Source organism: Furipterus horrens, unplaced genomic scaffold (assembly GCF_987537825.1).
Source record: "Furipterus horrens unplaced genomic scaffold, mFurHor1.1.pri manual_scaffold_3, whole genome shotgun sequence".
Classification (NCBI taxonomy): domain Eukaryota; kingdom Metazoa; phylum Chordata; class Mammalia; order Chiroptera; family Furipteridae; genus Furipterus; species Furipterus horrens.
The window spans coordinates 158,613,865-158,637,452 of NW_028327173.1; the positions used below are offsets into that span (position 1 = coordinate 158,613,865).

Here is a 23,588-nt window from a genome sequence, read left to right on the forward strand (position 1 = left end):
CGACAAGAAACATTTCCTGCTCAGTGAGCCCTACATTAGCCATGCAGGCATGCTTTTATCCCCACTGGCACAGCTGAGTGGGGCTCTGCTCTTGAGAGCAGGTAAAATAATATAAAAAATAAATATATTTTTAAGAACAACATTAAACACTAAACAGTTTTAATGAGGAAAAACAATGAAAGAAGAAACCACTCAAAAAATTTTTTAATGTTTAATTTTTATTCAAAAATGTTTAATAAACACAAATAGGAAATAATGGAAGAATCCATTAAGTTCCTCCATGTCATTTGTCATACTTAATAAAAAATTACATTTCCCTACTACTTCATGAGAATATTGAGTTCAGTTAGCCTTTCAGAATAAAAGAGCTTTGTGTGTATGCATTTAGGGTTTTTTTGTTCTTCTTCAAAATCTCTAATACTACACATATAAGGAAGGCAATATTTTAACCTTGATTTCCCCAGTGGGTAACTACTCCATAAACATAAGGGCAAAAAATTATTCTCACAGTAGGAGGTAGGTTTATGTCCTATATCACTGTTTTAGTGTAACCCTGGTTAGGAGACTAGTTATTTTATAATTCAACAATGGAAACACCACCTTTTATAGCTATCATTCTATTGTAGCTTTGATATGGAACCAACATAAAATAAATGACCATGGTTTCGAAGAGAGCCATGAATATGCCAATCTTTATTTATTCAGTAAATATTGTTAAGTGACCAACTACACTTTTTGGCCACAGAGGTGAAGTTGTGGGAAGGGGAGAGAAGTAGCCCCTTGCGTACCATAGATGGGCCAATAAACAGAAGCATTAATATCAGAAAGGTTCACAGGTACAAAACAGGTCAAACTTCACATAATCTAAACAACTCTGAATATTTAAAATCCTCAACTTGCTCTTCAGTCTCCATACTCTTTGTGGATCAATCTCATTACCATCCTACGCGTACTTTCTTTTCAGGGATGCTTACCAATATAGTTTTCAGTGGCAGAGCATGAGAAGGTTTCAGGGAAGTAAAACCAAAGGAAATAGTGCTGATGACTGCAGAGGGAGCATCCTGTTGCAGTTGTTAGAATTGTTCACAGTAACTTGTTGTTTTATTATACATTATAGCTGGATTAATTTAACATAAGTGACGCTGCTTGCAGTATCGGAGCTGCATTTTATTTTGTCATTACTGCCACCTTGCAAATAAATGCACATGCTCTGCCTGCTTCTCATAGAACTGCACAGTCATGGCCACCTTCTTTTTTTTCACCCCCAGCTCCAGGAATACTTCCCCTCACTCATTCAAGCAGATTATATTTCACCATGGTAGAAAAGATTTCTTATCAACAGGAGATGTTGTTCATCTTTCTCTCTCCTAAAATATGGCACACTGTCATTTCCTAAATAAAATATAAAAATCATCCTCTTAAATGTATGGCTGAGCTTTCAAGAAAGGAAGGAAAATCCTCATGTCCCACGTGATATGGAATTGCAAATACAGGGAGAAACAAACATGAAGAATCACTGCTTGGGGGACATCTGTTAATCTCAGAAGCCTAGCTTTTCAGCGTTAGCAGTATGCAGGCCTCAGGAGGAAAGAATCTGGGACCTCCAAAAATAAGACTTTGCAGCGCGGATTTTTGCAGAAAGTAAGACTCTAGAAGGGCTCATCCTCCATTCATTTTTGCATATAGTATAAAAAGAGGGAACATTCTGCAACTCATTTTGTGGAACTGGCATAACCTTCGTATTCAAATCAGCCCAGGAATATGATAAGAACAGTTACAGGCCATGCTCACTCATGTGTGTAAATAGAAATTTACTAGACACACTATGTTTAAAAAAAAAAAAAAACTATATTGTGACCAAGTAAAGTTTATTCCTGGAATGCAAGTTTAATTTAACAGCAGCTAATCTAATTTATATTAGCTGAATAAAGGAGAAAGATTATATAATCATCACAATAAATAACAAACCACTTAATAAGATTAAATCTCATCAGTGATTTTTGAAAAGAAAATATCCTAGTGTATCAAAAAGAAAAATATCTTAACCTGATAAATTCATTAGGTTGGCTAAAAAGTCTGTTTAGTGTTTTCCATAAAATAAAAGACACATTTTTTATTTTCACCAATAATTTTATTGATTTGGATATTTTGAGTATGTCAGCTGTCTCCCATGTAATATAACATTGATTGTTCTCAGTTAATGTCTCGATTTGATTGCTGTCAACTTCAACTTGTCTACCCAACCATGGAGCATCATCCAGCAAGAAATCTCCAGCACAAAACTTTGCAAACCACTTTTGAAATATACAATCAGTCACAGCACCTTCTCCATACACTACACAAATCTTTTTTGCATTTCAGTTGTGTTTTCACTTTTCTTTAAATAATAAAGCATACTATGCCAAAAATGTTGCGTATCTTCTTCCACCTTCAATATTAAAATGGCTGCACAAAAATTTACCAATTTTGATAAGTTCTTTTTTAAATGGATGCTGATATAACAGCTGTCACAGTACAATCTAACAAAATTGTTTCAAATGAAGTTAAAGACAACTAAGCACTACTAGAGCAATCTTACAAAAAACAAACTTTGTTGCCCATCCAGTATATAACAAAAACCTAGAGAAAATATCATGCTAAATGGTAAAAAATTCACATTAAGGCCATGAATGAGAAAATATCTGTTATATTCAGCATTATTTTGGAGATTCTGAACAACACCATAAGATGGATAAAAAGAAATAAAAGCTAGTAATGTTGGAAAGTATAAAATAAAACTTTCAGTATTTGCAGAAGACACACTGGTCTATGCAGAAAACTCAAATGAAATTTTAAACATTATTAATTTAAAAAGTCTGTTTAGAAAGAATACTGGGTAAGTTTAATATACAAAACTCAATTACATTTCTATATATTAGCAACAGTTATACATATAATTCCATAAAAAAGAAGAATCCAGAATGTTGATAAGATTATAAAGACTATAGGAATAATCTGTTGGTATATAGTTGTGCCAGTTATGGAAAAATATAAAATTTAATTGAAAGCACTTAAGGAATAAATAAATGGAATGATGTATCATGTTCATGAATAGGATGACCCAATATAAAAATATATCAATTCTCTCTAAATTGATCTATTGATCCAATATAATTATGAAATTTTTATGAAACATAAAGGATAAAATAGCTAAGTAGTCTTTAAGAAAATGAGGAAGATAGAGGTATTTACCCTACAAGATAATTGACTTATTTTAGAACTATAGTGAATAAAATAGAATAGTGTTGAGATATCAAGAGACTTATCAGAAAATTCAGGACAGTAGTAACTTTTGCAGAAGAAGGAGAGGGATAAGATGGAGGATAGTCAATAAATTGAAAATAATATTGCAACTGAGTATGAAACACAGGAGTTTTTATTTTTATTTATATTAAATATGTTACCTACATTGTAACATATGAATTATTTAATAATAAAACTGCTTAAATTCCATGTTAAAATAATTTTAATCTTAAATTCTTCTTTATTCTTTTAAATGGCTCAGATCTTCGAATTAGGAGAGACATTAGAAGTAATGTTTCCTAATCCTGATTCATAATCAGAGTACCAAAAGTTTGTTAAAAATACAGATATCATGGTACTTTCTAGATCTTCTTAGTCAGCATTTTCCCAAGCCAGACCTTGAGTCAGGGGACTATGGTAAAGGGAGTGTGATTGATAGGGTAGGACTGTGTTTAAAAGCCAAGCATCCACTTTCCTGAATTATTGTAAAAAGAAAAATTCTGTAGGTGATTCTTATGATCAGTCAGAAAAGGGAACCATTGTTTTTCTCATTTATGCTCTCCTGCAATGTGAGTTTTTATTTCTGCATGATCATAAAAGGCAGCCAGTCTGTCTCAGCTTGTATATTCCCATTGGTAAGAAGCTTTTTAAACAATTCTTCTACTAGCATTAGGCTTTTATTTTTCAAAAGGTGTTAGCAATTTAAAAAAAAAAGAGATACTTTTTGTGTAGCTCTTAGTATGGTGCCTCCTGCCTGGCATGCAGCAAAGGCTCTGGACATATTGTCCATTTCCATGTTTATTGTAATTATAGTGATTGACAGTGATTCAATTTCTAATTTCCTGTTATTTCCCAATTGGTCCTAGTTCTGCTTTATGAAGCAATAGAGAACAGGTCCCTTTTCTTTGCTATGGAACTTGTTCATTAAACATTTAAAGAACCTTGTCATGTCACCTCTGAATTTCCTCTACTTTTTGCAACATATCAGTAGTTCTTACTGTTGGAGCTCAGCTGAGCTGGGGAAAGAGAGAGCTGAACTGCCAACTATCAAAAATAGCCAATTAACCCTGGTTGGTGTGGCTCAGTGGACCCAGTGCCAGCCTGTGACCCCAAAGGTCACCAGTCCAATTTGCAGTTAGGAAACATGCCTGGGGTATGGGCCAGGTCCCCACTTGGGGGCGTGTGAGAGGCAACCATGGATATTTGTCTCCCTTGCCTTCTCCCTCTCTTTCCCCTCCCTGAAAATAAATAAAATAATTAGACAAAACAGAACATAAAAAAGAAAAAATCAAGTCCCATGCGACACCCACCCACCCCAGAATCCCCGCATAAAGCCTTCGCAACTGCCTGTGGTCAGGTCTGAAAAATGCTTTACTTAACCATTTTAGTGTACCTCTCACCTTTCTGAGCATTCAGGGTGTGTTGTAGGGCATGGCAGCACCAGAAGGGGGTGCATTGCAGTAGCCCTCCAAAACTGGGTCACCAGTGAGGTGACAAGGCAATAATTAGCTGAAATTACAACCTTGCTTCTGAAAATTTGTAACTGGTATAGAATTAAATTAGACATATCTAAAGACAAATTTCTCTAGCTGAAATTCTTATTTTGAGGGATCAGGGCATAATTGAATTTAGTCTTTTTTTTATTGTATTTTTCAATTAGTTTACATTCAGTATTATTTTGTATTAATTTCAGGTGGTACAGCATAGTGGTTAGACAATCATATAGTTTACAAAATGCCACCTCTGTATTTTAAGTACTCACCTGGCACCATACATAATTATTACAATATTATTGACTATATTTCTCCTGCAGAATTAGATCAAGCATTTACTATCATCAGAGATAACAGAATATAATGAAACCAGTGATATAATATTAATATGTAACAGACTGGATTTGTAAGGAAGTCAAACTTTTAAGATACCAATATTGTGATGTCGTGCTCTTTACAAAAATTCAAAAATTACCTTTCCTAAAAATATTTATAAATTATCTTTGTGCTTTTTAGGGGGTCCTCTAATAGTATCGCTTCTTTTTGTGCTCTTTATTCACTTGCCCTGCCTAACTCAATCTTCCTAAGACTCCTACCTCTCATCCTCCAATCAAATTAAGTGTTCTTTTACATGAATAGAAATTATTGTTCACAATAGGAATAGATTGGATGTTTTTCCATTAGTTATTCTGAACTCAGCTCTAGCTATTTGAAGCAGTTTGATGTAGCATAGCATCCCTAAAAGAAAATACTTATTGAAATGTCATATTGTCTCTGTTTAGACATTTAAATGGCTGACGGTTAGTTTTGAAAGCATGGTGCAGGAATCAGTGTTCATAGCATTTAAGGATTCTAGCACCTCAGTTTTACTTTCTAAGGCAAAGCAGATCATCCTCACAGTTTGGCAGAAACCAGGATCAGGTGAAGGAAACGCCTGTCAGGTACGATTCTGTTTAGACCAGACAGTATATTGTGTTAAAGATATTTGTGGCACTTGCCAGCAAGTGTAATGTGAATATGGGAGTTTCATGGTATTTCTTTCTAAAACATATGGTAAATACAAGGACTCAAATCATAGTGTGGTCAAACAATAAGATCTGGAAAAATTACAGCAAAGTGAAACTGCAAGGCAAAGGCACTTGGCTTATGAAATTGCTTTTTGGTTCTCTACTTGTGTATTTTTTTTTCGCGTTTTTTTAAATGTGTTTTATTGATTACAGTGTTACATTTGTTCCAATTTCCCTTCCCTCTGCTCCCCTCCACCCGGTGGCCCCCCTCCCTCCCCTTGTCCCCCCCTTTTAGTCCGTGTCCATTGATTGTGTATATAGTTCTTCTCAACCTCTCTCTGTCTATTCCATTCCCTCCTACGATGTTTCTTAATTCCTATACCATCTCCCTCCCTCTCCCCCTTCCCCCTCCCTGCTGACCTCCCCCCAATATGCTCCCCATACCTATAGTTCTTTTTCCACTCTCGTTGCCTATTTAGTTTGCCTTTGCTTCAATTCCCTAGCTTCTATTGTTGTTTCTTGTGATGCAGTTTTCATTTTAATGTTCATAGTTTTGATCCTCCTTTTTCTAAACCAGTCCCTTTAACATCTCATATAACAGTGGTTTGGATCTAATGAACTCTTTCAGTTTTATTTTGTCCTGGAAGCACTTTCTTTGCCCTTCTATTCTGAATGACAGCTTCGCTGGATAAAGTATTCGTGGTTGTAAGTTTTGGATTTTCATTACTTTGAATATTTCTTGCCAGTCCCTTCTTGCCTGCACGGTCTCCCTTGAGAAGTCAGCTGATAGTCTAATTGGGACCCCTTTGTACATAATTCTTTTCTTCTCTCTTGCTGCTTTTAAGATTCTCTCTTTATCTTTAACTTTTGACATTTTGATTATAATGTGTCTTGGAGTGGTTCTCCCTGGGTCCAGTTTTTTTGGAACTCTCTGTGCTTCCTGGACCTGTAAGTCTATTTCCTTCCCCAAGTTTGGGAAGTTCTGCTTTATTATATTTTCACTTAATTTTTCAATTTTTAGTTCTTCTTCTTTGCCCTCTGGCAATCCTATAATCCGTATATTCGATCTCTTATAGCTGTCCCAGAGGTTTCTGATCCTCTCATCCTTGCTTCCTGTTTCCTCTCTCTGCATTGGTTGACTGTTTGTTCCTTCTCTATATTCTGGTTTGTTGATTTGAACTCTGGATTTTATTTCCTCACCATCTGTCTCGTATGAGGTTTTGTTCCTTTCATTATGAGTGTTTTTCACTTCTTTCTCATCTTTTTCCAGATCTTTTGTTAATTCTGTAAGCCACCTGATAACAATGGCCCTGAACTGAGCCTCTGACAGGTTTCTTATTTGTTCATCTGTCAGGTTCTTCATCTGTTGCCTGGTGAGCTGCGCCACCGGGATTTCTATAGTTGTCTGCCTCATTTTGACAGATGCGTTTTGCTTTCTTGGGCCGGCTGTAGGGGACAGTGCCTGTGTACTCGTCACAACCCAGTGACCAGCAGCGATCCGCAACCTTTTTCGCCACACTGTGGCCCTTTGTCGTCACAACCCAGTGACCGGCGGTGGTCCAGCAACCTATTTCGCAGCGCTGTGGCGCTTTGTGTGGGGGCGGGGGTCCAAGATGGATTCACACAGTTATTCCGCTGGGAGACCGGGATCCATCCTCCCGCCCTATGAGCCTCACTGTTCAGGGCGATGTGGTGGTTGCTTTCCCAGCGTTGGGGTCGTAAGCTGCCGGGGTTAGACTGCAGCTGAGATTGCTCTCCCTGCCGCTGTCCCTGGTGCTACTGCAAACAGCTCCGCCCCCTTTCGCTCTTCTTACCTGCCCAAAGGGCGGCGCTGGTTTATAACTTTGTATGTTGGGCTTCCGTGTAGTTTTATTTTCTGGAATTTCTAGTTATCTTTTGTTTTGAAGTAGTTGTATTCCTCTCTAGTTGTAGAGGGAGACCGAGCGTGTCCGTCTAAGCCTCCATCTTGGCCAGAAGTCCTCTACTTGTGTATTATTTTGGCCCCAATACATTTATGCTTACCAGCATCTGTCTACACAGTCAAACCAAAATGGAACAAGGATTTTTGCTCTTTGTGACTTAGCGCCTCCAAGAACATTAACAAGGCCAGTCCCTGAACCTTGAGCACCGTTCCTTGCCCTCCTCATGGTTCAGGTTTCCTGATGTGCAAGCAAGTGTCCCTGAGATACTACACACCAGTATTCAACCCTTGTCCACACCCTCATCTGCCTCTGCTTTACTGCACTCGGAATGTTTAGCTGTATGGAGATGTAAGTGCCTGAGGAGGCAGAGCTTCAGGATAGAATAGAAGCACAGTGAGGGAAATGTCCTAGGAACCCAAAGAGGGAACAAAATGTATTGCTAGCTCTCCCATTTGAAGTTCCTTTTAACTTTATTTGATATCTGAGAGGAGATTATGGGCAATCTGGAGCCCCAAGTTTTTGCTCCAATTATAAACTACCCTAAATAGTCCAGAGTGAAGAGATTGGCACATGTTAATCAAAATATATATATATATATTTTTTTTAAGTATGTATAAGACACTGTTTCATAATTACTTATTTAATATTACTTGAGTCAATTTCCTGCTGTTTAGTAGCTGTATTAATTTTGAACAAATGATTTAGCTTCTCTAAACCATAGTACGTATTCCCGTCTATAAAATAGAAAAAAATAATTATTACTTGAAAAAATTATTGTATTACAAATAATATTTATAAAAATCTTAGTGCATTACCTGAAATGTATTTGTGTTCAAAAAATTAAAGAAATGTTTAATATCATTTATTATATTAAGCAAGAAATCTATAATTTTTGTCTGGAAAAACAAGTGTTAATTTTTCTAATCAGTAATTTTGTTGAAAATCATTTCTATCTTGGTTCTTTAAACTAGTTACTTCATCACCAATTAGATAATTAATGCTCCTACATAAAAGCATGATCATGAAAATGTTGTGTGGCATAAAATATTTATTTCTGTAATGAAATGCAATGCTGTACCATAACTTTTTCATGATGAGAGATCCAATAACTAATGATACAAACCTTTCCCCTTTTGGACTACTTGAGGTAGCTTTACATATTTTGGTTACATTCAATTCAATGCTTTATAATTATATGCATTTATATATCATCACATGTCTTTTCGACAAGTTTATCTGTCTCTCTAAAGCCAAGAATAAACTTATTTTATGTGTTACATGTCAGGAGCTGTGAAGGGGCTGATATTTTACCCTGCCTGCCACAGTTTCAGAGATGCTGGCAGAAAAAATGAGACTACTGGGTTAGAGACAAAGGCCTTTATTACTCATAGTACAGCAAGTGGCCAGCACAAGCTTCATGTCTGCATCAGTTTCTCTTGCCTTCTAAGCCCCGTGGGGGCCATGTGGAGGCGGAACCTAGATGAACTCAAGGTACATACTGCATTTGTATCAGTTTCTGAGTTTAGGAAATCCTAATCTTTAAAAGAAAACAAAGCCAAATTTGCTTCATAGGGAGACGTTACATTTACTACATTGCTCAGCACACAATCTTGCTTCTTCTCCAGAGGAGGACACTATCTCTATGTGTATTGTATGAATATCTGTAAAAGGTTAACCTAGAACAAAAACCAATGTCTGCATTTACAAGGTGTACAGAAACTCGAGACACATGAAGATTGTCTCCCAACACTCCAGAGTACACATCAGGAACTCCGTAGATATTGAAGTGAATTAATTTAACCAGAGAACTGTGAAATCATTGCGGTGAATTACATGACTATTTATGTGTACTTTATGCTAACTTTCAATTCACTTTCTGAGGAAGATACTGATTAAAAAAGCAAATGTTTGTACAGAAGATGATGTAGAAAGACACTAAGAGCCCACCTCAAAGATAGAGATGAGTAGGAATAACAAAGTTCAGTTAGTGAAGTGACAAATTATAAAAATTCCTTATCGAGAATAGTAAGAATCGTGATTAGAGGTATGCTGGTGAATGTTTTACAACTGGCCCTCCAATAGAAATAGACCCTAAATTGGTAGTATTTACCAATTTTCCTGATCTAAGTTATCCTACCATGGTCAATTTTAAGCTGTCAATCATGTATGTGAAGGTGGAATTTGGGAATGATGTTCATAATTTGTTCTTCAGAGGTATGAGTCCAGATTCCATGCACCACTGGCCGCCTTGGACAAAATGGATAATAAGGGTATTTCAATGGTAGTAGCATTTGGGGGATATACTATATTTGACAGATCTCGTCTTGGTTGTTTTTGTTTGTTTGTTTGGTTGGTTTTTGAGAAATATCAAAGAAAACGTGTTTACCTGACAGCTTTCTTGCCTTGAGTAGAATTCAGGTCAGATACAAACTTTGCTCCCGTCCGCTATAACATACATACGATCAGTGGCAAAAGTATGCTCATCCCTGATGCATTGCCTCCAGGTTATAAGGTAAGAACCAGTAGACTACGTCTCATTGGCTTATTCACTCTAAGGACTCATTTATTTTAATGGGGTACTAATTATCATTGGCTCAAATGTTTTTGCTTGCACAAGGAGGTAAATGAATATGATTCCAGGAATTAATATATTCTGTGACCGGCATGTGCCACCTTTGTTCCAGTATCATATTGCTTGGAATTTATCTCCTATGGTGGACAAAATCACAACATAAGTAGCTAAGCTCTCACTGTGCCCTACTGCTAAGGAGAGATGCATGTGGTGGACAAATGCCAAGCAGACATGCACCCTAAGGAAAAATTCAGATGGTTGTTAACAGTTTTGTATTAATTACAATATTAAGAAGCCTGCCTACTTTCAAGTAACTATTCTTATAAACCTCTGGCCAGATGATTCTTGCCCAAATCCAGAGACTCACACATTCATTAAAAAACAGCTCCAACAGCAACACACACTGAATGTTGGCTGCTAATTATGCACATAATAAGCAGCTCCCCAGAGGAGCTGAGCAGAATAAGCAAGATATTCCCTTTTTATGCTTCTTCAGTCAGCACAGCCCAATCCCCCTAATCTATATAGTTTGGTCCCTCCTCCTCCTTTCCATTCTAATTAGATCTATGTTTGTTTGTTTTAAATACTGTGTTTAAAAAATGTTTCTAGACTACTAGTTTGACAGTCTGTTAGTTCAAAGTTGCCGGTAGTCTGCTAACCAGAGGACTTGAGATCATAAATCCAGGGATTCAGGACACAGAGAATAAGGCAGAGAAGCAACAGACTGGGAATAGTGATCAGTAGGGCATTGTTTAAAAACTATTATTTAAAGTCCTAGTGGAATACATAGGCAGTAAAATTTCAGACATCCCATATAGCAATATTTTTGCCTATATATCTCCTAAGACAAGGGAAATAAATGAAAATATAAACATATACTGAGTAGATCAAATTAAAAAGTTTCTGCATGGCTAAGGAAACCATCATCAAAATGAAAAGAGAACAGACTCTATGGGAGAACACATTTGCCAATGATATATATCAAACAAGAATTAAATCTCCAAAATACATAAAGAACTTATATGACTCAACACCAGGAAGACAAACAACCCAAATAAAAAATGGACAAAGTATCTGAACAGACACTTCTCCAAGGAGGGCATACAGAGGGCCCATAGACACATGAAAGAATGCTCAACATCACTAGCCATCAGAAAAATGCAAATTAAAACCACAATGAGATACTACCTTACATTTGTCACAATGGCCATCATTCATAAATCAACAAACGAGTGCTGGCAAGGATGTGGAAGAAAGGGAACCCTAGTGCACCATTGGTGGGAATGCAGACTGGTGCAGCCACTGTGGAAAACAGTATGGAAGTTCCTCAGAAACTAAAAATGGAACTGCCTTTTGACCCAGCGATTCCACTGCTGGGAATAAACCCTAAGAATCCTGAAATACCAATTCAAAAGAACTTATACACCCCTATGTTCATAGAAGTGCTATTTATAACAGCTAAGTGTAAGAAACAGCCCAAGTGTCCATCAGTAGATGAGTGGATTAAGAAACTGTGGTACATTTACACAATGGAATACTATGAAGCAGAAAAAAAGAAGGAAGTCCTGCCTTTTGTGACAGCATGGGAAAGACAAATACTATATGATTTCACTTATAACTGGAATATAATGAACAAAATAAACTAATAAGAAACCTAGAACCAGAGACATGGAAACATGGAACAGACCGACAGCTGTAGGAGGGGAGAAGAGAGGGGCAATGATGGAAGGAAGGGGAAGGGACGAGACAATGAACATGCATGAATGATGCATGGACATGGACAATGGAGAGGGGATCGACTGTGGGAGAGGGGTGGCTGGGTGGAGGGAGGAAAAGGGAAGAAAATTGGGACAACTGTAATAGAACAAACAAAAAATTTAAAAAGCTATGGCAATAAAAAATGATGACTAATAATACAATATTAATATACTCTACCTCTGCATGTTTGGGCTCAGTTGGAATCCTTCCAACATCCACTCTCTGATAGGCAATTTATTGATACAGTACCTGGTATATATTTATTGCTTTTCTAAAGTTAGATTTTAATTCTTCTCTAAGAATTTTATAATATCCCTTAAAATAATGAGACAACCATGGACATGACTTGGTTGCCTTATCCTTGAATGAGGCACTTCCTGAGATACACATAGCATGAGGTTTTGTTTTGGGAGGTTCTTGTTTTTTTGTTCTTTTTTTTTTCATGGTGAGCAGGGCCTCAAGGCCTTTCTTGGCACTCTCTATCAAAGCTAGAACCCTGGGTTGGATGTTCCTTTATTCTGAGCTAAATTCTGGGTCACATTTTGTTTCTGTTACCTGCATGGATCAGGCAACCTATAAAAAAAGGAGTCAAGAAACACTGTCTAACAATAAGAGGGACTTGTGCTCTTAAACTCTAGCAACCACCTAATGGATTGTCTCTGAGGCTGGTTAGTATTGTACTAATTTTCATTAATGATTGGAGAGGGATTGTTAAAAAATTGGGGGGATTAAGCGTGCAGCATACATCTAACAAATGGTATAATTAAAAGGAATCTGAGCTTTACTTTTGAGAAATGTAGTTTCTTTGCTATTGAATATTTTATTGTACTTAATGGCATTTAAGTAAAGCATATTAAGAACCTGGTCGTTCATTAACATATGAATAATTATACTTTATAAACTAAGTATAAATGGATGCTGAGATTTTTCCAGAGAAGGAGTACTAAGAAAATGAGCTTCAAACCAAAGAACATTAATACACACAATTTCATATTTACTACAGCTTTGAGCCACAAAAGCATGGTTAAGGAGTTTCAAACTACATTCTAAATTGAGATCCTATGTAGTGTGAATTTTAATTAAAGGGACACTTTTATCAAACAACATCGGGTGCTTAATTATGAGCATGTGTTGGGGCTACATTTTTAATATGTTTTCTGTTCTATAGTATATGATAATGTCTGAGGTTAATGTAGGTGCAGATAACATTCTGGGAGGGGTAAGAAAGGTTTTTGGCATAGGAAATCACAAGCTCTGGAAAGGGCTACTTTGTCTACTCCATAAAAAATCTGTTAAAGGAATGAACCCTAGAAGGTACATAGTGTAATTGAGTTGTTAGAAGTTAATCCCTGATACCTGACATTGTCCCCTGGAGCAGAACATTGAGAAAAACTTCAGAGGAGTGTTTAACAGCTGCATTTTAAGTTTTCACTTGAGCAATTCATTGCAGTAACACCTAATACCATTTTTTTTCCTATGAAAATTATTTTTAATCACTGGAAATATAACTTGAAATGCCCTTTACACAAAGATAGTAAATCTTTCACATCCCTTTATCTCTTTAAAGACTTAGAAATATCATTAGCTTTAAAAAATAATGTAAAGATGAATAATGAGGTGTTCAGCACTTCCAAAACCGTGTTTCAAAGGAACCAGGGTTTGAAAGAAAAAGCTGCTTGAAGAATTAAGGAGCATTATGGAGCGTTAAGAGGTCAAATGTCTAGAAAAGGAGAAAGTACTTTAGTAGACTACAAAGGCTCTCTTTGACACAAGGGCATTTACTCTTTAATATATTAGAGCAGCTTGAATTGGGAATTCTACCGGAGTTCATCAAGTAGAATTAAGGGGTCGAAAAAGAGAATGGTGAAATCACTTCAGTCAAGACCCTTATTTAGGAGTCCATTACAGAATCCTGGATCACTCCAACAATATTTTTAGACCACCTCTCTTTCTCCTTTATTTGTCCTCCAATCTGTCAGGAATAGTTCTGCCAGACTGGTCTTCTTAAAACATCACTTTCATCATGTTAGTCTCCTGGCTACATACCTACAGAAAGAAGGATGCAGCAGTTCTGTTCAGGATGAATTGAAGGTGGGGAGTTAGGGAAATTGGCAGTTAAAAAGTCAATGCAGAGCATCCCAGGCATGACACAATGAATCCACAGTGAAATTGTGGTGATCCAAATATAAAGAAATGTGCAAAGAAAGCAGATGTGAGAATGAAAGACAGAGAGGAGAAGGGGAATGGAAGAGACTTGATACCACTTGGATGTTAGAAGCAAAGGAGAAAAAACTGCAGTGGTGGGCTGGAGCCCTAGCTTGCTGTTAACAATCTGGGTGTCTTGGGCAAGCATTTAAATTCTTTGCCGTTCAGTTTCCACATTCATAAAATACAAAAATGTTGGATGTATCACTTCTTGGGTTGCTTGAGTTTTACAACTAGAATTAGTTCTTATTCAGGATTTTAGACCTCTGCAACTGGGAAAATAGTGATAGTGTGAAAAAACTTAAATCAAAAGAAGATATCAAAAGAATTGCAGGGAAAATTTTGGTTTGAAAAATTGATTCTAAAATAGATATCTTGGCTTGCAAGTGCTGACAGGGTTGTGGAAATAGTCAAGAATATTAAAAACTAATTTTGAGACTCACTGTGTTCCAGGCACTCAGAGTAAACATTCTCCTTGCCTACTTTCATGTAGTGACTTCATACACGTATTTACTGCATGAAAGAGAAAGAGTGAGAGTAGGAGAGTAAAAGCGAGACAAAGAAAGAGAACGGAGCCCATGTAAAAATGATGGGCAATTCAACATGTTAGTTCACTATTTTATTTATATGTGCCCAGAATGAGCAAGAAATGGAACATATGAATATTCTGTACCATTTTTAAAGTTTATTTTCTCCCTGCCTCTCATACATGAACAGTATTGTCCTACACACATAATTTTATATATTTTTCATACAAGCATGTACTCTAAACTCAAGCCAACTATTTGATCTCATATTCAACAAAGAAACTAGTGATCACTCCAAGACAAGAGGAACAATGGCTTTACTGATTTTATTAAGAGTTGGCATGTTGGTTTCTAATGTGGTTCCCTCCAAAGAGGAATAAGAACAAGCACACCACTTTATGGCCACAGTTAGGAGAATCCGGGAGGAAATGGAAACAAGATGGAGGAGTCTGGATTGATTAGTGCTGGGTAGGAGCTTTATCTTTGAATTTCTGGAAAATTACTTGAAAAAGTAAAAGTATGGTTTTCAGAGACTAGAGTTAACAGGGAAAATACAAAAAGAAACTTGGTTGGGGCATCTGTGAGACCCTTGTCCGATATTAAGTTAAATAACTGGGAACAAGACTGTAGATAAAAATTAAGCGAGGAATAATAAGCTTAGCAAACATATATTATCAGGGCTGAGGTGCTTACCAAAATGGGATCAGTAGAGAGAAGCCTAGAACAAAGCTGAGTCAGGAGAGAAAGTTAATAGAACTCAGGGTACAACGGAGGTTGCAATCATAACTTTGACTTTCTGCCCTTCTCTTTAATTCTTTAATAGATAGTTACCTACATACTTATGTATGCCAGAGACTTTGTTACTAATCTATTCCTTAGTCTGGATAAATGTGAATAACCTTGGGTCAGCAGTGGGTCAGCAGTCAGTTTCAAAAATGTTCATGTCTAAGCAAGTTTATGACCAAATAATTGCTACCAATAGTTTATAATCTACTTACATGTATTATCTCAATCAATGCTCTCAACAATACTGCAAGCAAGGCAGTTTTCCATTTTCCATATGAAATAACTGAGATTCATAAAGGTTAAAAATATTTACTTTGTCTAATAACTAGGTCTTATCTTCTTCCTGTGACTACATCTTTGCCTACTAAGCACTTTAGCGTGAGTGAGGTCCTTGACTTTCTTACTTGTCCACAGGCTCCTATCTTCCTCTTTCCAGATATTATTTTAAAGATAAAAATCTTTAAAGAAAAAAAGAAATAGAAACAAGACCATGATTTATACTTAATGTCTAATCTCTCTGGTGTCAAGGCCTAACACCTCTACTTTCCTTTCTCCGCCGCTACACGCCAGAGTTGGCTCCAGGGAAGTAGAAATGAGTAAGATTTACTTTCAGTTTTTGGAAATGTGTTCTAGTGGGGACAACCATATAAACAAATGAACAGAATGCAGTTTCATAGGGATTATGGCAGAAGACTTAGAACAACTGTTCTGACTTTTCTGCCCCAGTTCAACCAATAAGTACCACATCCTCCCGCCAGAAACATTTACCTCACCTTTTAATCTATGCAGCTGCTGAGGAGCCCCTCATCGAGGTGGGAGCCATGGTTCTCCCCTCTCCTCCTTTTTCCTAAGTTTGACAGCCCACCAATGTCAGGATCTGTGGCATAGCTCTCTGCTTCTTGGAACAAAAGAGACAATAATGGAGCACTATTTTACATAATTTAAATCCCCAGTGTTTTGATGGCTTGAAGGACAATAATTTGAAAACAGGTTCTAAACATTGACAATTCTGAGTTGAAGAGTAATTCTGAAAGTTGGACTCCGAATAAAAAGTTTAAGGAATAACTATTGTGTTTATAGTTTCCTTTTTGTGTATAGAAACATGTGATTGATATGTAACAGAAATCTATGTCATAGATGAAGTCAGTTAAGAAGGCCCTTAAGTAAGTGTAAGATTTAAATTCTAATTGCTAAGAAGGCATGGCATCAAGATATTAATTTGATTTCTTTTTATAATGGTGTAACTGTATCCTATAACAGATGGTCTCTTAGTTGTGATGAAATATGGATTACAAAATATTTAGTTTTGTGTAGAGTGAGTCATCATTTACACAGACACAAATTTTCATTGTTGACAAATATAGAAATAAAAAAGGTACAATAAAAGGAAGAGAAAACATCCTAAACAATCTAATGTGCACTAGGTTAACAATTAAGTATATAATTATCATCAGGAAAATTGTATTAAAATGTATGTAAAATATACAATATTAAGCAAAAAATACTTGTTTTTATCATTAACTAAATAAATACAAAAAGTTATTTTTAAAAGTAGGAAAGAGAACACAGCTGAAGGATTATAGGAGAAGGATTTAGCATAATTTATTATTAATCTTTTACTTTGCCTTAATTTTCCACAGGGTTAAAAAAAAGATTAGTTATATAGCCATGCCCAATAACTGCCTTGGAGACAGAAAAATAAACAGAAGCATGATAGTTTTGTTTTTCTTTGGAGCCTATATTCTTTAATTAATATAAAACTTATTTAAATATTAACAGTCTACAAATTTTCTAATTACTAATGAAAATTAGCTGGTCTAAGAATATTACTAATTAACCACCAAACATCCATTTATGGAAATAGCACAACTTTGTCCCATAATCAAGAAATATAACTTTGGAAAATCTGCTTGATAGCTTTCACACAATATTCCTTTGGTGCCACTAAGAATAATTTTTTTTCAATCTAATACATTCAGTATATTATCAGATCAATTTTGGACTAAAATAATAAATGTATAGTTAGTACACTCAGCTTTTATCCCATCTACCTAAATATCAGATACCTTAAAAAGTACAGAATACATGTCCTTTAGATCATTTATATTGTGTTTGTTCTATAACAAGATGATTAACTGAAGTTGAGTCAAAATTTATAGCAATGCACTTTTATATCTTGAATTTTATCAAACTAACAAACTATTTTTAATATTATTATGCAAAGAAATGAAATAAAACCATAAAAAAGTATTAAGACTATGTAATAGAACAAATGTTGAATAAGAATACATCTCACTTAATTTAGCCTATAAAATTATATCTATATTGTTAATAATGTGATTATTGACTTTAAACATATGTAGATCTCTTGTCTATTTTTTTTTAACTTCAAAGTATATTTAATTGATTATGCTGTTACAGTTGTCCCAATTTCTTCTCCCTTTGCTCCCCTCTGTCCAGTATCCCCCTTACCTCCAGGAACCCCACCCCCTTACTTCATGTCCATGGGTTATGCATATAAATTCTTTGGCTTCACCCTTTCCTATATTATTCTTAACATCCCTCTGTCTATTTTGTACCAGCCAATTATGCTTAATCCCTGCACCATTTCCCCATTGCTCCCCCTCCCCCTGCCCAGCTGCACACCCTGCAAATGATCCCTATACCTATGATTCTGCTCCTACTCTGGCTTTTGCTTAGTTTGTTTTTTTTTGTTTGTTTGTTTGTTTTTTGTTTTTAGGTTCTGTTGTTGATAGTTGTGAGTTTATTATCATTTTAATGTTTATAGTTTTGATCCTCTTTTATTAAATAGATCCCTTTAAAATTTCATATAATAAGGACTTGGTGATGATGAACTTCTTTAGTTTTACCTTGTCTGGGAAGCACTTTGTCTGCCCTTCCATTCTAAATGATGGTTTTGTTGGATAGAGTAATCTTGGTTGTATGCCCTTGCTTTTCCTCACATTGAATACTTCTTGCCAGTCTCTTCTTACCTGCAAAGTTTCTTTTGAGAAATCAGCTGATAGTCTTATAGGAACCCTTTTGTAGGTAACTTTCTTCTCTTCTCATACTGCTTTTAAGATTCTCTCTCTATCTTTAACCTTTGGCATTTTAATTATGATGTGTCTTGGTGTGGTCCTCTTTGGGTTGAGCTTGTTTGGGACTGTCTATTTCCTTCACCAAATTTGGGAAGTTTTCCTTCATTATTTCTTCACATAAGTTTTCAATTTCCTGCTCTTCCTCTTCTCCTTTTGACACCCCTATGATTCAGATGTTGTCACGTTTAAAGTTGTCCCAGAGGTTTCTAAGCCTCTACTCATTTTTTTCAATTCTTGTTTTTTCATTCTGTACCAACTGACTGTTTATTTCTGCCTTATGTTCCATATTATTGATTTGAATCCCGGCTTCCTTCCCTTCTCTATTGGTTTTGTGTAGTTTTTCTTCATTTACTTAGCATAGCTTTCACTTCTTCCCTTCTGTGTCTGCCATACTCAGGCATATCTGTCAAGTCTGTGACCATCTTTATGACCAGTATTTTGAACTCTGGATCAGTTAGATTGGCTATCTCCTCATCTGTTAAGTTGCTTATCTCCTTGTTGCTTAATTTTCCCACTGGAACCTTGATCTGTTCCCTCTTTTGGACCATACTTCTCTGTCTCTTCAACTTGAGAGACTCCTGTGTTTGCCTCTGTGTCTTAGGTAGAGCTGTCACACCTGTTACATTGTAAGGAGTGAAGCCTTAGGTATTCGTCAGTACAGGGCAATCTGTTTCACCACATTGTGGTGCAGTTTGTGGGAAAGGGGACTGAGAGGGAACAACGACTCTTGCTCAGCACTTGCCCATTTTCCAGGCACTTCTTCCACTTTTGGAATGGGACTGGCACATCCTTGTTTCCCTGGCCATGGTTCCAAGAGTGAGTGGGTCCATGGAAGTTCTAGTACAGTGGGGTCCTCTAAACAAGCAGACTCTGCTGAGAGACCAGCAGTTTCTTCCTCTGCCCCAACCCCCACTTATTTTCACAGTCAGAAGCAATGAAGCTTTATTTTCCCCGGTGCTAGAATAGTGAGCTGCAAGGTCTGGTCTGGAGCTGGGAGTGCTCCCTGGGTGTCCCTCCCTACTTTTACAATGTGTGACTGCATTTTCCGCTGGCCAGCCACAGCCATTGTTGCCACCACTGCCGCCACCTCCATACTGTCTCCTCTCTACCCTGGCTCTTCCCCTCCTACTTGTCTGGCTGAGCATTTCTTCTTTATATCTTTGTTTATTGGATTTCCACGCAGCTCAGTTTTCTGGAACTTATGGTTGTCTCCAATTTTGAGGTAGTTGTGTTCTTTCTTAGTTGTGGAGGGAGACACAATATATATACCTATGCCTCCATCTTGTCTGGAAGTCTCTTTTTTTTTATCCCATTTGTAATCCCTCTGGCCTAAAAGACTGCTGTTTTTCCTAGGGAGTATATCTTAACAGATGGACAAGAGCTATTTGGAAAGGATTGAGACTATTTTACACAGTGATAACATTATTTTGTAAATAAGATGAATTTTTTTTCAATAATTACCTCTAGATCAACTAAGACAGACCTCTTATTTTCTCCTAACAATTTTTATTTAGTTATTAAGAGTATGAGTTTTAAGGTAAGACAGTGTTGCAATGGAAATTAAACTCTGCCATATAGTTCTAAGCCTGGGCAAATTGCTTAACTTTAGTTTCATTAAAAGTAAAATTTGGTTAATTGTAAGCCTCAACTCACCTTATTTTTGTAAATATGAACTGATCCAGTCATGTAAACCGTGGTCGTGATAAGTCATAGAGCTTGGGTTCTAATCCTGCCACTGCTATCTCTAATTTACAATGAGCTTCTGGATGATTCTGATCTATTCTATGCCTCTATTTCCTCATTTATAAAATGAGAGAAATAATTTTACTTATATCTCATTGGATTATTTTGAGAATTAAATGAGGTAATATATGTAAAGATTGGCTATAAATGCTAACACTGTACCTGGTGCCAGGTAAACATCACATAAATATTAGCTATGCTTGGCTAGTTTGCTGTCTACAGGTATACAGCTTAATCCAATCAGCTAGACCAAGAAGGGTTGGAATCAAATGGCTTTCACAAAACCAGATCTTACCTTCAAAGTTACTTGTCTGCTCTTTCCTGTGTGGGTGACTTTCTCTCACTTTCTCATCATCAAGCCTTGCTAGTTTCCTCTGGATTTTAACTGATATCCATGAACTTGACCTCTTGCCTGGAAGGTCAGTGATTGATGCATACTTATCTGCTGATATTTTCAGTCTTCACCATGTTTTGTATTTAATGTGTCCTAGATCTCTCTTTGTTAGGAAGCTTCTCAATAAATATTACACAAATAGTTTACAGTTGTGTCGAGTCTCACAGTATTTACTAAGCTCTTCTCTGCTCATGAGAGGGGCAGACTTTTATTCTTAAGTTTCAAGTTACTTGATCGATAAGCTAATGAAAGTATAGGATTATACAAACTTCTCATAGTAATGATGAAAATGTAAAATTATAAGAAAACACAACCTGATAACTCTTTTAAAGTTATTGAAAAGTTAAGAGAACATTTTTACTGCATTGCAATTTTATAAATTACGAAATATAGGTTTAACTGATTGCTGAATTTGTGAGTTTGTAGAGTTGCTCAAGATTCTGGGTGCACTTGTGAATTTGAATTAAGTTCCATGACAAGGAAAACATAACATAAATCATTATTGATAGAATGAAAACACACAATTCATATAACACTTTGCACTTTATAAATCACTTTCTCAACTGTTATCACAATTCAATGTTTCTTTACATAGTTATTGAAGTCACATTATTTAGGAGTCAAAATATTTCAAAACACTCAAAGGCAATTAGTATGATTTCAATGTAATGTGATGGAAAGACATTTATTAATGCATGCTTTATGCCATTATTAATTCTGTTCACAGAGGGGAGAAAGTAGAAACTGCTTGGAATCAGAGATTAGAACAAATAAAACAGGGAAAATCCTATTTCTTTTTTCAACAAAAACCTACTCACATAATCTTTTTCCCCTTTATTTAATTTTTGGAATGTAGGAGGGAGAAGCACAAACTGGCAGGAAGAGGGGAAGAATATGCAGAGAGGTTAGGAGGAAAGCAAGTTACATTCAGAGAGAGTTTGGTTCCTTTTCTGAAGATAGGTGTTGAGAAGACAAAACCGAAGTTTATTTCTCTTTCTCCCATCTCTGCTCTGCAGTTTCTTGCAGTTCACAAGAGCATGATGCCAATGATTCTTTTTTGAGACACCAATGCTTGACCTTTAACTGTCATGTGACCTTTACAGCATTTGACCTAGATAATATTAATTGACATTATTCTGGCAGTGATGGACCTGTAGTAATTTCTTTCTCATAGGATCAGAGATAGACAGTGTCTTAATGCTTTCTGTCTCTACCACACACACTGTCTTTCAGTCTATCTTTTCTCCTTTCCCTCTCTTCTTTCTTTCCTCTTCCTTGATCCCTGTCCCAGAATACTTTTATCCTGTATTCCATGACCTAAACTGAAAGTAACTCTTAGTTGGAGTACATGACCTTAAGCGTAATTCATTCATATTGACATCTTTCTTATTCATAGACAATATTTTTAATAGTTCACATTTATCACTTATTTTCAAACATATGTAAGTTATGGCATTATTACCATTTTATCTTTGTCAATATTTTTTATTAATATTTTACATGACTTATATGATGCATTTAATAAGTTGTCCATCATCACCAAGCTAATACTTGATACAACCAGAGTACTGGAGTTAAGAGAATGGCTACTAAGAAAAATCCATTAAGACCAAGGTGTCCCTTTATTAATTAAGCAAAGCAGCAAGAACGAAGAAGCCCTCTGTGTCAGTGGAAAACTGGACTATAAAATGGTGTAGTAGCCTGTTCCAAAGGCAGAGCTGCCCAGTTAACAAGCAGAGTTATGAATTGCGTTGTTCTCAGTAAAAACACTTGACTTGAAGCTGGAGGTTAGCAAGAGTTTTGTAGTTTAGAATGGGCATATGGAGAAGCTATTATCTTTGATTTTATCACTGTTTTTGTTGTATAAAAAGACTAGTTTTGATGCAATAAAAATGAAATTCAGTGCATTGAATTTATCTTAATAAATAAATATATTAATATATTCTAACATTTTAAATTGCAAAAATGCCATGTGCTTATTTTAAAAAACATTGAATTGAACATTACCAAATTTATAACATTGTAAGAGTCTTCTCTTTTTCTCTCACCTAATTTCACTCCACAAAGGTAAGTAACTGCGGTTATTGACTTGGTAAATATCCTTCTAGATATTTTCTGTGCTTATATAAACACACACACACATGGGACCACCCTAAACTTAGTAACATGCAAACTTATTGTTTTCACTTCATACACTACGAGTATTTTTCCATATATATACAAATATTTACCTCATTCACTTTAATTATTGTTTCTTCCCATCATATAATATAATATAACTCATTTAATTAATATATTATTGTTGAATGCCTATGTTACACAGCTTTTGTTGCTATTACAAAAATGTTGCAGTGAATATTCTTGTATAATAAATTATTTTAATATTGTATATCTGTGGATAAAGTAAGATAAGTATAAATTATTGTATTAGGGTAATCACTAATATTTTCAATGTATCTATATCCTGCCACTTTGCAGTTTAATCTGTGAAGATGAAGTGCACACACAGTGGTACTTTTATAATAAAAGTGGTTTTTTGTACCATTGCAGGCAGAGCAAACTTGCACCAAAAGTTCCATATACCTGACAATTTTGATTAACCTCTCTGTGATATTGTCAATAAAAGAATGTGTCAAACTAGGCCATGTATAATTTAAAGTTTCCAAGTTATCATTGAGATCATTCCTTTTTTGTTTCTTCAGGGCTGGGCGGGGACTTTATGGTATTGACAGTATGCCAGATCTCCGTAGGAAAAAAACTTTGCCTATTGTACGAGATGTGGTAAGTCACTTCTGTTAAGT

At 35.9% G+C, this 23,588-nt stretch overlaps 1 protein-coding gene across 1 annotated transcript in view; it reads left to right on the plus strand.

Annotated features, from left to right (window-relative positions):
- The window catches only part of UNC13C (unc-13 homolog C), a 496,691-nt gene that overhangs the window by 156,629 nt on the left and 316,474 nt on the right, over positions 1 to 23,588 (plus strand). The window contains exon 4 of the mRNA XM_090270625.1: positions 23,490 to 23,568. Within this exon, the coding sequence (XP_090126751.1) occupies positions 23,490 to 23,568 (79 nt within the window). The remainder of the gene's footprint in view (positions 1 to 23,489; positions 23,569 to 23,588) is intronic.